We start from the raw sequence: 16,498 nt of genomic DNA, 5'->3' as shown, positions 1-16,498 counted from the left end.
TGCAGTATTGAGCTTCAGTGTGAATTGTCTCTCTAATCGGGTGGTCAGAGGGTGGAGGAGGTTTGGTCAGTTTAGACCGAGAGGCTTCACCAATCCGCAAACCCACCCTGCCAAGTACATTAAGTCCCCGAGCGCCAGCAGCTCACTGGGTCCTGGATGAGGGGAGGGTCGTGCAGCCTGATCCTCTCACAAGCCAATTCCTACAAATCATAGCACAGCACACACCAGGAGGAGGGTATTTCATCCATCATGCCTGCGCTGGCTCGTTGAAAGGGTTATAAATTACTCCCACTCCACCAATCTTTCCCCAAAGCCTTGCAAGTTTTACCCTTTCAACCTGATATCTAATTTCCTTTTGGAATATGCACTTTCCAACTTGGGTCACTGGATGGAGATCAGGAGGCTGAATCCCCTGACTTTCCCCTCTCAAACCAGGCATGCTTAATCAGGCTGTGTGACCGAGTGATTGGCCAGTGAGGCAAGGGGGTTGTGCTACAAACTCTCTTTTTAAAAAAAGCATCTTTGCCATCAAAGCTAGAGCTCCAATCGTGAAGCTGAGATATCGGAACTCACCGACAGGTAGATGAAGCCTAACGTTGACACAGCCCCTGAGACAGCCCCGACAATCAGTGATCCATAGGGACTGAGCATCATTTCTGCAGCTGTGCCAAGAGCCACACCGCCAGCCAGTGTCGCATTCTGAACATGAACCTGGCAAGAGAACAACATGCAATCGTCATAATTAGCCGCTCTTCATGGGTCAGTCCAGACGGTGAGTGCTGGCTGGGCTATTCAGTCATTGAGGCATCACAGTCAAGCACGATCCTGTCCCTACCTGCAATCAATGCACATACACTTGCACAATGCACATGCAAACACACACGTATACACACACGCATACACACACATACATACTTGCATGTGTGCGTACACATGCATGGACACACATACACCCTTGTACATGCATATACATACACATTTGCAGGCACACACTGGCACACATGGATATGCATTCTTACTTTTAAGGGGGGGTCTGGGATATCGATCACGAGCTGAGCCTCCTCTCACTCTTCTCTGCCCCACCTATCGCTCAAATGTTTAAATAAGCAGTACAGCTCCATTTTTTCTATTCCTGTTGCAGTATCAAGGTGGTCTCAACTCATTGGAACAGGAGGGGGTCATCCAGCCACTTGAGCTTCTTCCACCTTTGAATTAGATCTTGGCTGATCTGTACCTAAGCTCCATCGTTCTATGCTAGTGACCTTGCTCAATGGTGTGCTCTGACTCGGTCTTTCTATGGGCGGGATCAAGTCTCATTACACATTGGAATCCCAAAGATGTCAGAGAGATGAGATTGTCATGCCATCAGCCCGAGCTAGAGCTGAGCCCAGCTCCTGGAGGTGGCAGGTCAAGGTCTAACATAATCCTCAGTAAAGTGGCATGGTGCTGACCTGAGGCTTAGTCCAGGCCTGTAAGATTAGGTGCTTTGTTAAGCTCCAGTCATCATGATGTGCCCACCCTGCCCAACAAGGTGGTTCCTCACCATGTTGATCTTTCCCTTCTTCTCAACGATACTGGAAATGGCAATGGTGGTGAGGACACTGGCCACCAGCGAGCAGTAGGTATTGATGGCACCGCGGTGTTGGGCATCCCCATGGTTTGAAATTGCTGTGTTGAAGCTGGGCCAGAAAATCCAGAGGTAGAGGGTGCCTGAGGAAGAGAGCAAAATCCCTGTGGTAAATAAATCCTTGTCAACCCTTAACACAGGGTATCCTACAAACAACGTCTGCATCTCTCTTCTCTCCACTCAGCATTCCAATCTTTGGAACTCAAAGCCATCTCAATTTGATACCTCCCCTGCTTCCCATAAAGACCTCCAAATACCCAACACTTCCACTGTGATTTGGACCTTCTGACCTTTAATCTTTCTTATGTCCCACTCAGCATCTTCTGTATCTCACAACTTATAAAATGATCTTAAGCTGTATTTACAGTGCAACAGTGGTGGTGTCAAGGTGCTTCACATCATACAGGCCATTCCCAGAGTCTGGCCTGTCCTGACACCAAAGCAAAGCAAAGTGATTTGAGAATCCCTGAAGGACGCAGTGTTTTACTTCTGAGTGAATTAAGGCTCTAGCATCCAGATTTGAACTGTGCAAATTTAGTGTCAGTATGAATTCGGAACCACTTTGCACCAAAGGAGATTACATCGCTTCCAGGGTGGTTGTGAGGGAGATGGGGAGGGGGTCCAGAAAGGGAAGGCATCTTCAGCCATGATGCTCCAGCCATTGTAGTGAACAGGGCTTTTCCTGCCTGTCATTTATGTACGTTTGTACCACAGAACATAGGAGGTTTTGTGGCACAGTGGGTAGTGTCCTTACCTCTGGGTCAGAAACTCCAGGACTTGATGGCCAAGAAAGGTGTGTTAATGAAGCCAAACAGATTGAGTATTAACCTGCAAATCCTTCCAACACACGCCAATGGCATGTGGTAAGAGTGGGAGAGATTCCTGGTCAGCCATGTTGTGGAAAGAAATTTGGAGCATCTACCATCACTATCCATAGCTCCAGACTACAACATGCATGAAATAAGTGCTCTGACTTAATCTTTCTATGGGCATGTAAAAGTGCATGTTGTCACAGCAACTCTGACTCCCTGAGTGAACTGTAACACAGCACCACAAAACATGTAACTTAACTGCACCATTAGAAAATATTTAACCAGTATGGTGCTGCATAAATAGAAGTTGATATTGTTGTTCTGCAAACCAGTCAGCATTGTAAGTTCCTCTAAGGTGGGGGGGTTGGGGGGGGGGGGGTGGAGGTGGTGGTGGTAGTGATACAATGCAAAATGGGGGTAAAGCTTTCTTCCTCCTGATATCTTCTGTATACTCCCCTCCTCTCCCGATCATCATGGGGTGCACCATATCATGTTGAAGACAGCTGTAGCAAATCATTTGTCAGTCCAGCTGAGATCAACTAACTCAGCACAAACCAAGACTTGAAAAGTGAAACCTTTGTGGTTTGCATGGCTTTGTTTGATTCTGGGTGTTTTTTAAACTGATTACTAAACCTATGTTTTTTTCTCCATTCATAGGATTTGGGCATCACTGGCAAAGTCAGCATTTATTGCTCATCTCTAATTGCTCTTACAAAGGTAGTGCTGAGTTGCCTTCTTGAACTGCTGCAGTCCAGTAGTGGGTGTAGGTACACCCACAGTGCTGTTAGAATTTTGACCCAGCGACAGTGAAGGAACGGCGATATGGTTCCAAGCCAAGATGGTGAATGTCTTGGAGAGGAACATGCATCTGCAGTCCTTGAATTTCTAGATGGTGGAGGTTGTGGGATTGGCAGGTGCTGTTGAAGTTATGTGAGGAGACGAGAAAAGCTGGGGCTGTTCCTCTTAGAACAGAAAAGGTTATGGAGAGATTTAATAGAGGCATTCACAATTATGAGGGGCTTTGATAGAGTAGAAAGGGGGAGGGGTGCACAGTGGGAAACTGTTTCCAGTAGCAGGAGGGTCAGTAACTGTAGGACACAGATTTATGTAATTACCAAAAGAAGCAGGAGGGAGATGAGAATTTTTTCTCCCCTGTTGTGTTGTGATCTGAAATGCACTGTCTGAAAGGGTAGAGGAAGCAGATTCAATTGTAACTTTCAAAAGAAAGCTGGATATATATTTGAAACAGAAAATTTTGTAGGACTGAAAGGAAAAGAGGGCAGGTTGGGACTAATTGGAATAGTCTTCCCAAGAGCCAGCACAGGCATGGTGGGCTGAGTAGCCTCCTTCTACACTATAAGTTTCAATGATTCCAAATGAATTGGGGAAGCTCTAGTTCCATACTATATTATAAAAGGTGCCAACTGTTCACATTTGAATTTATTTTTTCAACCTCCATTCACCTTATTCCAGAAAGGATGTAATTAATTACATTAGAGAGGGTACGGAGGAGATTTACAAAAATGTTGCCAGGACTGGAAAATTGCAGCTATAAGGAAAGATTGAATAGGCTGAGGTTGTTCTCCTTAGAACAGAGGAGGCTGAGGAGAGATGTGATTGAGATGTTCAAAACTGTGAGAGGCCTGGATAGAGTGGATGCGGAGGACCCATTCACTTTAGCAGAGGCCAATGACCAGACAGCATAGACTTAAAGTGATTGGTAGAAAGATTAGAGGGGAGATGAGGAAATATTTTTTCACCCAGAGGGTTGTGGGGGCTGGGAACTCACTGCCTAAAAAGGGTAGTTGAGAGAGAAATCCTTAACTCGTTTAAAAAGATGTCTGGATATGCCTCTCAAGTGCCAAAGCCTGCAAGGCTCCACACTGAACGCTGGAATGTGGGATTAGGCTGTGTGGCTCAATTTTTGGTCAGCACAGGCACGATGGGCCAAGTGGCCTCTTTCTGTGCCAAAAACTTCTTATGATTCTATTTGCTCCAGCTGAACTCACTCTGTAAAGCATAATAATTTATTTCTCCCGCCTATGAGCTTTGCTGCTATGGTTTACCAGATTTCAGTGGGCACCAAAGGGCCTATTTGGCTCATATATTAAATTGAACATCTGACATTACTGGTCCATAAATCTGGGACTATGCCAAGTTACAGATACTTTTTGAAACTGCATTTACAGTTGGTAATTGAAGATCATGTCTGCCTGCTGTGACCCAACAGGCAATAAAACTAGAAGGTGTTTCTCACCTGACAACCTTACAGCAACATGGTTAGCTTCAGCCCATTTTATCAGATGCTGCATTTTACCAACCCTTTGGAGATGGACTAGGTGGCAGGAAGGCTGGCAAAATGGTGTGAGACAGCAATGGTATCTTACATAGGATATACAGCACAAACAGGCCATTCAACCCAACCTGCCTATTCCAGTGTTTATTCTCCACACAGCCTCCTGCCATCTTTCCTCATCTAAATCTATCATGGTAACCCTCTATTCCTTACTCCCTCACATGCTTATCTAGCTTTCCCTTAGTTGCATCCATATTATTCACTTCAACCACTCCATGGTAGTGAGCTTCACCTTCTCACCACTCTTTGCTAAAGAGGTTTCTTTTGATGCCATTTTTGCCAGCAACAGGAAAGGTAGCAGATGGCCTGTCCACCAGGGTCTAACTGAACCACTTGCGTGCCCAATTAAGGGCATCTTCCCCTCTCTATTAGCATTTTACCAGCTACTAAGGGGCCCTCCGCTGTTTTGGGGAGACCACCCAGTGAGGCCTGGTGGACTCTGAGCTGGCTCTCGGGGAGGTTGGGAAGGGATGGGGAGGAGATCTCCTTTTTGGGCACTCTTTGGTCCACAGAGAGGCCTCCAAGTGACAATGGCTGCCCTACAGCATCAGTGCCATCTGCCCTCAGAAATCTCATCCCCCATCACTGGGACCTCACTGCCTGGCCCCAGTGTCCCCAGGACACACTTACCCAACTTTCAGGGTGCATGACCATCAGTGTGCCTTCATCCTCCAGCAATGACCACCGCTCCCAGGCACAGCTGAGGCTACTGAACTGCTGGCCCTCTGATTGGACCAACAGCTCTTGGGGATGGGCTGCTAACCTTAATAGGGATCACAGCCCCTGAGGCAGCCACTTAATTGGCTGCTGCCAGCAAAATGTGGCCCCGGGTCCCACCATCCATCGAAGAGGAGTCACTCCCCTTACTTTCAACCTTGGCAATGGGACCCCCGATGCCAACATAAAAACCAATCCAAGATCTTCTGGTAATCACTGGTCCAAAAACTGACAGCAATTTCTGGAGTCCACACATGCAGAGTTAAACATGGAAACTCAGAAGCTGCTGTAAGTGATTTTGTGCTGCTGAAGTCCCCACAGGTTGCAATCAATTAGAAATCACTAAGCTGATGAGAACATACCCTTTTACACTGTAATATCACTTAAAAACCTCCAAAGAGTTCTGTCTGGGTACTAAAGTAAAAGTCTGTTTTTAAACAGCATATTAAGTCAAACAACTGTTAAAGACTCTCTCTGGCCCTGAAAATCTAATTTTAAATGTTTCCATTCTGATTAAAATGCCAAGATTAAAAAAAAAAATTTGTTTATGACATTTCAGCTTCTAATGTCCCAATTTTTATTTTGCTCTCCATAAATATTTATAAAAATTGAAGGATAATCAGTTCATTTTACTTCCTGGTTTGGAGTCTCTGAGAATGTTTCACTACGTTAGGCTGCTTACCTTGCTTGATGACATCACTGTTGCTGGACACCTGGAGATCCCTGTGACTCTGACAACAGGATCAACTTAATGTGGGATAAGGGGAAATCCATGCCTGAGAGATCACTAGAATCTTTGTGGGCAGCTTTCTCAGAGGTCAACAGGAAGCGCTGTTGCTTCACCATTAATTGCAAAACCGAAGCCATTACATTTTATACTCTTCAGATTTTAAGCCCTTTAGGCAGGAGGAATAGGGAAGTTACGTGCTCCTTGGAAAGTAAATGAGGCAGAGGAACAAAGGGATCTGAAGATATAAATCACTCAAAGTAGCAACACCGTTTAATAAAGCCATAAAAAGCAAACAAAGCACTGGATATTCATTTCTCAAAGGATGGAATTAAAATCAGAGAGGTTATGTTCAACTTTATAGAACATTGGTTAGATCACACATGGAGTGCTGTGATCAGTTCTGGTTCTGGATATAGAAGCACTGGAGCAGGTGCAAAAAAGGTATTTACCAGGAAGATACTGGAACTGAGAGGTCGTAACTATCATGAAAGATTGAATAAGCTGTGGCTCTTTTTCCAGGAAAGCAAAAACTGAGGGGTGACTTTAGAGGGCTCTCAAGATGATGAAATGGTTTGAAAGGTCATCAGCGCCAGGCTTCGCAGGAAGCGCCACATAACTTTTAGTGGGGGGCCCATGGACAGATGTCTACCTACCAGCCCTGCCATAAGGTTGGGGGTGGCTTTTCAAAAGGCTGCAAGGCCAGGGCTTGTTTGGGAAAGGGGGAGAAGTGGCCTCAGGCAAGGGAAGAGGTTGCAGGGCGAGTGCTATACAGGGGAAAGGGGTTATCCCAGGATGTGTGGTGGGGGCATATGTTGATCTGTGCAAGTGGCCTGAAGATGGTGAGGGCTGAGGAGGCAGTCTCCAGAGGAGATAAGGCCAGATGGAGATGTGAGGGTATGTGTGAGAGAGTGAGTGGTGATGTCCCTTGCCTGACAGTGAGTGAGATGCCATTGAATGTGTGATGGTCTTGAGAGTGTGAGCGTCTGGAATGATGAGATGGTTGCCTTACCCTGGTGGCACAGATGAGATCATTCATCCTCTTTCGGCACTGGAAAGTGAACCTTTTCTGTGCAGCATTGGCAGTGACCACCACTGCCACATCTCCCAAGCCAGAGTGGTGAGATTGCTGGAACTCCCAAGCCAGAGTCGGGGTGGAGGAGATCACAGCAGGCCTGCAAAAGGCATTCCAGTGACATGTCTCTGAACTCTTCTTGGCTTTCAATGCCATGTCTTCACTGGAGCAGTCCTGGGCTGCAAGCATTGAGAGCTGTGTGCATGGCTACAGTTTAGATATGGCACCTGAAGTGAGGAAACGGTGAGGTAATGGTGTGGCGGGTGATTCAGAGGCTACTCGCCAGTGAGACAGTGTATTTTCTGTGGCTGCATAACTAATGAGGTGAGAAGAGGACAATACAGCACAAAAACCCACCATTGTAGCTGGTCTTTTAATACACCCACTACCACACTTAACGCGAATCTGGGATGATTCTGCCTTACGTCTTTTCTTGTGTTACTCATGAAACCATTGAAAAGCAAGTGAATTGGGGAATGTGAACCCAAAATACCAATAAAAGTCCCGAAATCTAACATAAAAAAAGATTTCATTAATTCAGACACTTTGAAGTGGTAATGAAAACAGAAAAAGCTCGAAAAGCTCAGCAGGTCTTGGCAGCACCTGTGAAGAGAGAAACAGGGTTAATGTTTCAAGTCTTCTTCAGCTTTGAAGAGTCATACGGACTTGAAACATTAACTCTGTTTCTCTCTCCACAGTTGCTGCCAAGACCTGCTGAGCTTTTCAGGCATTTTCTGTTTTTATTTCACATTTCCAGCATCTGCAGTATCACTTTTACTTTGAAGCAGTGGGTTGCTCACTGGTCTGGATTCAGCAAGTTACGTTTTTTAGCTTTTCTGAAGGTATAGGCACCTACCAAGTTTTGTTGCATGGCATGTCATTTTGAGTGCCACAGAGACTTATTGTAATCCAGAAATTAGGAAGGTACCTGCCCAAGATCTAGTGATTAACCCTCGACCTCTGGACGGTAATAAGTAAAAACAAATGAATAAACAAGAAAAGATTACCAAAGCAAAAAATGTAGACACTTGCTTCTCTCTAAAATCCTCGCTGTGATAAACTCACCATCTCCTACTCTAACCCATTCTTTCTCTGGACCTAAAAAAAAAATGTAACTATAATCCTTCAGTCTTCCCTTCCCCCTATAATGTATGTCTTTTAAAAAAAAATCCAACCAGCTAGAACTGCTCCATTAAACTCATCTTTTTTCCTCCTCTTTTTAGCTTTGCTGGTGGGCCAAGGCTGAAATTCTTAAGACCAAATGGAAAAACACTCACCAATCATGGAGAAGAGGTCAGAGTGGTAAACAGATTCATTCTTCCTTTGATCCAAATTTGGCCTGTACAGGATACGGGTGATTGTGAGTCCAAAATAAGCACCAAACATATGGATAACCATCGAACCCCCAGCATCTTTAGCCTGGGAGAGAAGGAGATTTGAGACACTGTCTGTTAAGTGACATATGGGGAAGCAATTTTCTCCCCTATTTTTCCTAAAGCTTGGATATTAACCGGAACAAGAGCAAGCATTCCAGATCTCCTTGTAAGGTCAGCTCAGAGCTGTGTGCAACACCAAGAGGCATTTGGCCAGAGTAGGGATGAAGAAAGCAGCAATGGGCTGTAGGATTCTCAATTGACCTCAGTGAGGAGGACACAGTAGAAATGAACCTTGAAGGTGAAGAAGATGCTGATGTGGGTTTTAAGAGCACAAAGGGGAAGTAGGGACATGAGAGGACAATGCTTCAGAAGTGGATGACAGCAATCTTAGTGACCGGTCAGATGCGAGAGATATAACCTCAATTTGGGATCAAAAAGAATAGTGTAGTTAAGACTGAGCAGTGAGTTAAGGAGTGTGATAGAATCCAAAGCACAGACAGGTAAATGCTTGAGAGACAAAAACAAATTCAGTCTTTGAGCTGTAGGATTTGATGTTGGAATTCTAGAGTGCAGGGGCTGTGCTTCTGACAGTATATAATAGGAGAGCAGAGAACAGAGAGAAAGGGGCATGGCAGAGCTAGGGCAGGGCAACAATAGGAAGGAGTTTGAAGATGAGGATGAAAAGCCCCCCTTGCATCTTTCTTGCCATTAATTCCCAGGTATTGGGCTAAGGGAATTGGGTTTGTTTCCTTAGGAAAAGCAAAGACTTTGTAGATTATGAAGGGCTTTGCCAAAACTGATCAGGTAAATTTTTCATTATGGTGAAGAGCTCGAACAAGTTACGAGTTAGGAATTTAGTGGGAGGAACTTCAGAGGAAACATGTCCAACCAAAAAATAATGGGGCAGGATTTTCTTCCAGGCTTCGGGACCGTGACATCAGGGTTCAGTTCCGCGTTCACACTTGCCGTAAGCCAGACCTAGGGGAGCAAATTTCCTGGAGACAGCCTCCTAGTTGGCTGTGTCCAATTTTGCCAACCAACTAAGGGGAGCAGGTGGGCTCCAAGTGCTACTGACCCAATCACAGGGGCCTTGACAACTCCACTGAGAGAGATGGGCACTCCCGAGGCATGGAGGAGAATGCAAGGGCACCTCAAAATGTCCTTGGGGTGGTGAAAATTAAAAAATTCCTTAGAGTGCCAAGCAGACAGGCCCCTCAGATCACAGGGAAAACCCCTGCAGTGGCAGAGTTTGAGCTTTGGAGCCAGCCTTTGCTGGGGGTATGGCTCCATTGATTGCCCACCATCAACCCCCTGGACTGCCACAGATGCCACCTCAACGCTCGACAAGGTGTTATGGGTGGGGTGGGGGGTGGGGGGTTGGAGGAAGACCATTGGAGGATGCAGCCCAAAATGCAAGCAAGTGTTCTTAATGGGACCTAATTGGGGCCTATAAGCAGATTGGCTACTAGTTAGCCCCAGGCAGCAAAATACTGCCCATAGAGTTTATGCAATAAATTATAAGGAAGGGCATTGAAGTGGACAGGACAACTAGGTTCCAATAAAATGAGATGGGTTTCTGGAGAGAGAAGGGTAATTGTGAATATATAGGGCTGGCCTACCAGAAAGAAAACGGGCCGGTTGTCCCTAACAATTGCTACCCATTCCAAAAATTTCTCGTATTCTATGATCAAAATCTGCAAATGATTCCTGCAGTGAGATTTGTGACAGGAAAGGGAAATAGTAGAGGGGCAGGTTGGATAACTCACCCCTAAAATATTCAGGAGGATGAATTCATTCACTGCGTACAGAGTCACTTCAAACAGCGACATGATCAACAGCTGGACTGGACTGACTTTTCCAAGAACACCACCAAATGAGATCAGCACCGAGGCGGCACAGAAATCAGCATTTATCAAACTGGGGAAAGAGAAATCAGAGCAACAAAATATCACCGACGAAAGCACAGGTACCACAGCAGCATCCAATGTCTACTGGGCAGGATTAACTCAACAATATTTTGTCAAGGGCCACAACTCAAGCCTTTCCTTTCCTGCATCCAAGGACCGGAGATTACTGAAGCTATTGTATGAATATTTAACGTGCTCATATCAAATTCTTCTTCCTGACATTTTAACTTTTTTTTTAATAAACAGGGATCACTGCCAGTAAAGCAGGTTGAAAGGGGAATTCAACAAACATGTCCAGTAACATAATTAACAATTATTTCTGTGCTTCAATCTCACTATCTACCTTTTGCTCTCTCAATCTCTCTCCCTCTGTCTATCATCTCTCTAAGTCTCCTTTCTAACTCTTATCATCTCACTCTGGGTCTCTGTCTGTAACTTCATTTGTTTTTGTCTTTAACATTGTCTTTTCATCTCTCTCATCTGTCTATAGTTCTTTCTCTTTCAATCCATCACTCCTTCTTCATTTCTGGTTGCTTTTCCCTCACAGTTCTCACTCTGTCTTTCTCTTTCTCTTCCTTGTGCATTTTGTCTGTCCTGGCCCCAGTGAAGCTGGAGGCTGTGGGGTCCCAAGGACAAACAGAGCAGAGGAAATATACAATCTAATCCATGAGTATACAATGGAATTGGGCGGAGTCCATCCTGTGACGAACAGTACCCACTGCAGGTATAGCTCTATAGAGATTGCTGCATCTCACTTTATTCAGGATCAAACAATTATGGGATAACAGTTGTAACATGGACCTCTGTATTTATGTTTACAGTCTGTGCTCTGACCCACAGGGTGTCAGCGGTTCTATCTCTAATAGATTTGTACAACATCTACAGCAGCCACCCTCTGGCCAACTGTTAACCCAGCAGGGATCAAGAACTTTCCTGCATATATGAAGAGCATTTTCTTTAATTGCAGGGATCAAAAAGCAGCCACAATATATGGACTTTTAGCACCAACACAGAAATGCCCTGTGTCTATGACCCACCCAGCATAACCCAATGACTGTATTCATTCATTGATTCCAGTCCAGTGATTGAGACACAGATTTGAGAAGTGGTCCTCTAAATTTGTGGTAATCACACAAATTCTATAGATGGCCATCAATCCTAACTCCTGTGCACACAGGAATACCTGTGCTCTCTGGGAACAGTGATGTTATACTGCCCATTCCTGGTTTTGCATTTCACAAATGCAGTGCTTGATAATTTGGGGTTCTTTTCCTTGAGTGCTAATATGAATGGAAAGCCACTGAGAACATAACAGGGAAACCATGGGGGAAACCTCAACATCCATGAGTGTTTCACAACAGAATCTGTGAATGGAATCTTGAGTGCTGTCTCCACCTGGTGATGGATCTTGATCCTACATGGAGAATGGGGGCTAATTTCTGAATCCTGACAGTCACTTTCACACCAATTTACCACAAAGTTTGTGTTGATGTGTTACAGTTTAATTTCAACATGAAATCTCTTGAATTGAATATGGCGAGATGGTGCGACCATCTCCAGAGGTAGTCTCATCCTCACACCAGCATCAATGTAACTGCAATGGGCTATCTGGAAAGGGTTGTAAAAGAACCACAGTCTAAAAGTGACAACTGCAGATAATAGGGGACAGATATTTCATCTGACAAACCACTTGTGTTACCAGGACACTGGTGACTTAAACCAGTCAACCCAACCAGTAAAATAGCAGACTGATAACTGACTGTCAGATGAAGTGAATATCTCAAACTCAAACAAGTTCATGTTTGAACTTATTTAATAAGAAAAAAAAACTAGCAAACAGCCCACTGTCCTACCTCCATAAATGCTAAATGTGACTGCAATTTGACATTGGCAAATGTAGCTTTACCTTGACCCCCCTGTCTCATTGGAAAACCATGGATCACATTTGAGCATTTGTACCACTAGGAGTCACTACAGCAATAATACATGTCCATCATGCAATAGAAACCCTTGCTAGCCAGCATACTGCCAAGTGAGCAAGTGCAAATTTATTTTAGATCCTGACTACTTCTAATTAAGTCTTGGAATAGAATCTTTTTTCTTTATTGATAGCAGAATAGTCAAACTTTTCCTATTATTCCCACTCAGCCACAAATGCATCTTACACACTCTTTCTCCCTCCTCCATGTTCATTGTGATGTAACTGGGGTCTAAATTATTGCTCCCAGTTTATGGGACTAAAACACGCAAAATGATAACCAATATAGCATAGCAGAGGCCCATACTTGATCTGCACAGGAATTTGGGCCACTGCTAAATTGATCAGGGTCTTTTTTCAATTTGCTCTGGAGGTACAAGCCTCTTTGAAGCTTCTGTATTCATTTCAGATCCGGGCTCTTAAATTTGTTTCCCTTAGTCAGGACTTGTGATGCACAAGCTGCAACGGGCATTTTTTTTGGTCACTGCCCATATTTTTCTAAGCGTTTATAGACCAACCAAGTCTTCTCTAAATGTCTACAGACAAGCCAATATTCCAGGCTCACACTTGCCTACATGTCTGGAAGTCAGCTTTTATCACTTACCTTTCCACACCGATTTTGATTTTGCCGTCACTAAAATCTAAAGAATGAAACCATCCCTGCATTAGCAGAGCCCACTGGATGCTAAAGGATGCAATGAGGAAGTTGAATCCAACACTTCCAAATCCGTATCTCTTCAGGAAGGTCATCAGAAACCCGAATCCCACAAAAATCATCACATGAACATCCTGGAAGCCTGAAATCAAAGGAAGAAAACAATGTGAATTCCAACCTGGCTCTTTCTAAAGTCCACCATCAGAAAGTAGCCCTGTTGCCTACGGCTCAACGACTGTCTGCCTGGGGCTACATAATGGAGAAGATAAAAGAAAGATATTCATAACTTCAATTTACTTAATTGGCTGCAAAGATATCCTGAAGTGTTGCCAACTTACGCAAGTCATAATCAAGTTAGTTGAGGAATAAACATTGGCCTAAAGACCAGGGTCCTTGAATAGTGCCTTTGGATCTTTCATATCCACCTGAGAGGGTAAACAGGGCTGTTGATTAACAGCTCATTTAAAAGGCAGCAGCTTTGATTGCACCCTGCACAGGAATGCCAGCCTAGATTTTGTGCTTACATCTCTGGGAAGGGGGCTGAACTGAGCTTTCCTATTCAAAGTTGAGAGCGTTACCACTGAGACACAGTCGACACTGGAGGATATTTCTCTTGTCGTCTTATGCAGTATTTGTTTCTCAATCGCACCTCCAGATCCCTCAGAACACAGAATGTCTATTTCCACCTCACCAGTACCTTCAAGGGTAATTAAGGATGGGCAATAAATGCTGGCCTAGCCAGCGCTGTCCACATCCGGTAAATGAATCTAAAAAAAAAACCTCAACAATATCACCCATTCCAGAACATCTGCAGCCAAAATCCTCATTCATATCTTTCTCACCCCCAGCTTCCACTATTTTCAATGCCCTCCTGGCCCGACTCCAATCTTTCACCCTCCACAGGCTTTAGCTCATCCAAAACTCTGCTGCCCATAGCCCAACCCGCACCAAGACCAGCTCATCCATCACTCATATGCTTAGTGACCTGCCTGACCCCCAAATCCAAATTCGCACCTTGGGTATTCCAATCCCTACAATGTGGCTGTACGCAATGCTAGAGGGAGGAAAAAAATATCAGTAATTTGACCATGAAAGAAACTACTCAATAAATAGCTAGCATTTACACTACAAAATATATTTTAAAAAAGCTAACATTTACAATCTACAAAAATAAACTGGCTGGAAATGCAATCAGCTAACACTGTAAGAACACAACAGATCAACTCTGAGCACTAACATAGAAACCAGACTGCTTTCACCCCTTCTCTAGGCCCGGACTCTGATGGTAATTATAGAGATTCAAACCCTCAACCATTGAAGACACAGAGAATTCTAGAACCGACGACAAAACCCTGATTTACTATGGTCCAATATTAAAAATGGTGAGTTTACCACAGATGGAAGGGGAGTTGGTAAGTTTCCCTTAATCCCCTCTCCAGTATTTGCAGTTTTTTAACGAATTCCCTAAAACTCATTTCTAGTGGACGCAAATTGACATTGGATTGGAAAAACGGACAGTAGTATTTAGGCTTGAGGAAGGCATTGATATAGAGCGACAGTGGGAAAGTGTTGGGTGTTCCTGTACTTACTGGGATACCTGAAGTAGAAATCGTTTTCCAAGTCGCTGGTGATATTATGGGATATTCTGGTTACAATCCAACGGGCGTCTGATTCCTCATCGTATCGAATGAAAACCCCGAAGAGGATGATCATTACCAGCTGCCAGGTGAAGCAGATAAAAGGCAACTTCCAACGCATCAAAGTGTCCTTCATCCTTCAGCAAGCGGTGGGGGGTTCAGTGAAAGAGAAAATAGCGATTAGTTCAATTAAATGCACTTTGCATTAACCCCGGATATGTCCCCGGGAGAAGCGGGACACAACCTAGACTGCCAGGAGGTATTGGAGGTGGATTGGAAGTGACTCACCATTCGTACGCTCCAGGTATTTAAAGCTCTGGAGATATGAGGCGGTACCCACCAGGGAAGGCGGGGACTGGTCGCTGCATTCCTCAAAAAGAATGAAATCCGAGTGGTTGCCTCAAGAGAAGTTGCAGACATTTCGTTGCCCATCAGAAAAACTTAGTTCGGAACAATAAATTGCGCCCCCCACCCCCGACTGAGATTGTATTTTTATCTTACAATAAGCGCGCAGTTGAGAAGCAATTGTTTGGGGAACGCTGCAAATAGGATCAGACCAGGCAGAATAACCAACTTAGATGAAGAACTTGCATTTATATAGCGCTTTTGTCGGCCTCATGAACGTCCCATAGCGTTTCAGAGCCAATTCTACATTTTTGAAGGGCAGTCAACGCTGTGACGTGGGGACCGCGGCCGCCAGTTTGAGCACAGCAAGCTCCCACTAAAACGCAATACTGCTTTCTGTTTCAGTGATACTGTTTGAGGAACACATGTTGGCCAGGAGACGGGGAGAACTCTCTTGCTGTTCTCCGAAATTTATCGTGTGACCCCTTCTGGCCAGCCCAGAGGAGCGAGGATTAAGGGTGAGAGGAGTTTGAACGGGTGGTATCAGAGCCTATGATAGATTGGATTGTACGTGGGCTGCGGTTTAATATTGCATCCCAAAGACAACAACTGAACAGTAGCACTCAATCCCCCTACACTGCACTGGGAGTGTCAGCCTGGATTTTTTTTCACCAAATAATTGGACTTATACCCCAAAACTTTTGACTTAGAGATAGAAGTGCTACCCACAGAGGCATAACATGAAATGTTAACTAATATTGGCTGTGGCTCAACGGGTCTCACTTGCCTTGAAAGTTGAAGCATCATATCCCACTCCTAGATGACAGCATAAAAATCAAATCTGCCACTCTCAGTGCAGTGCTGATAGGGTTGCCAACAGTGATTAAATGTATTCCTGGAAGTTTCATGACTTTTTCCTATGGTCCAGCCATTAGTCAGTCATCAGCCAGTGATGCACTGCCTTCCTACGCCAGTTGGAAAGCAAAAACTCTCAATACCCAATTGGATGATGCTTGACTGTTAGCTTCTCATGATAATGAAAGAAAGAACACTGAATTGCATCCAAAAAAGTTGGATTTAAAAAAAAAACTTGAGTTTTTTTAAAAATGCACACAAGCCACAGGCTGGAATGCTGCAGGGTGACTCCTTAAACGGTAATGGAACCCCACCCTGTTGCCAGTCAAGACACTTCTAACGATATCCAGAAGTGAATTGCTCCCTCTGGTAGAGACAATGGGACATAATGGGAGATGAGTATCATCTCATCAAGAAATCCTGTGAGCAAT

At 44.5% G+C, this 16,498-nt stretch overlaps 1 protein-coding gene across 1 annotated transcript in view; it reads right to left on the bottom strand.

The window, feature by feature from the left end:
- The window catches only part of LOC121269985 (ammonium transporter Rh type C-like), a 29,960-nt gene extending 14,794 nt beyond the window's left edge, over nucleotides 1–15,166 (bottom strand). The window contains exons 1-7 of the mRNA XM_041175203.1: nucleotides 15,156–15,166; nucleotides 14,820–15,004; nucleotides 13,180–13,372; nucleotides 10,457–10,607; nucleotides 8,592–8,733; nucleotides 1,544–1,710; nucleotides 574–711 (exon numbers count right to left, since the gene is read on the bottom strand). Of these exons, the coding sequence (XP_041031137.1) occupies nucleotides 574–711; nucleotides 1,544–1,710; nucleotides 8,592–8,733; nucleotides 10,457–10,607; nucleotides 13,180–13,372; nucleotides 14,820–15,003 (975 nt within the window). The 5' untranslated portion in view covers nucleotide 15,004; nucleotides 15,156–15,166. The remainder of the gene's footprint in view (nucleotides 1–573; nucleotides 712–1,543; nucleotides 1,711–8,591; nucleotides 8,734–10,456; nucleotides 10,608–13,179; nucleotides 13,373–14,819; nucleotides 15,005–15,155) is intronic.
- Between the last annotated feature and the right edge of the window lie 1,332 nt (nucleotides 15,167–16,498).

This window comes from Carcharodon carcharias, chromosome 26, assembly GCF_017639515.1.
Source record: "Carcharodon carcharias isolate sCarCar2 chromosome 26, sCarCar2.pri, whole genome shotgun sequence".
NCBI lineage: Eukaryota > Metazoa > Chordata > Chondrichthyes > Lamniformes > Lamnidae > Carcharodon > Carcharodon carcharias.
Note: the sequence above shows the minus strand (reverse complement) of the source record. Positions and strands in the feature narration are given on the sequence as shown.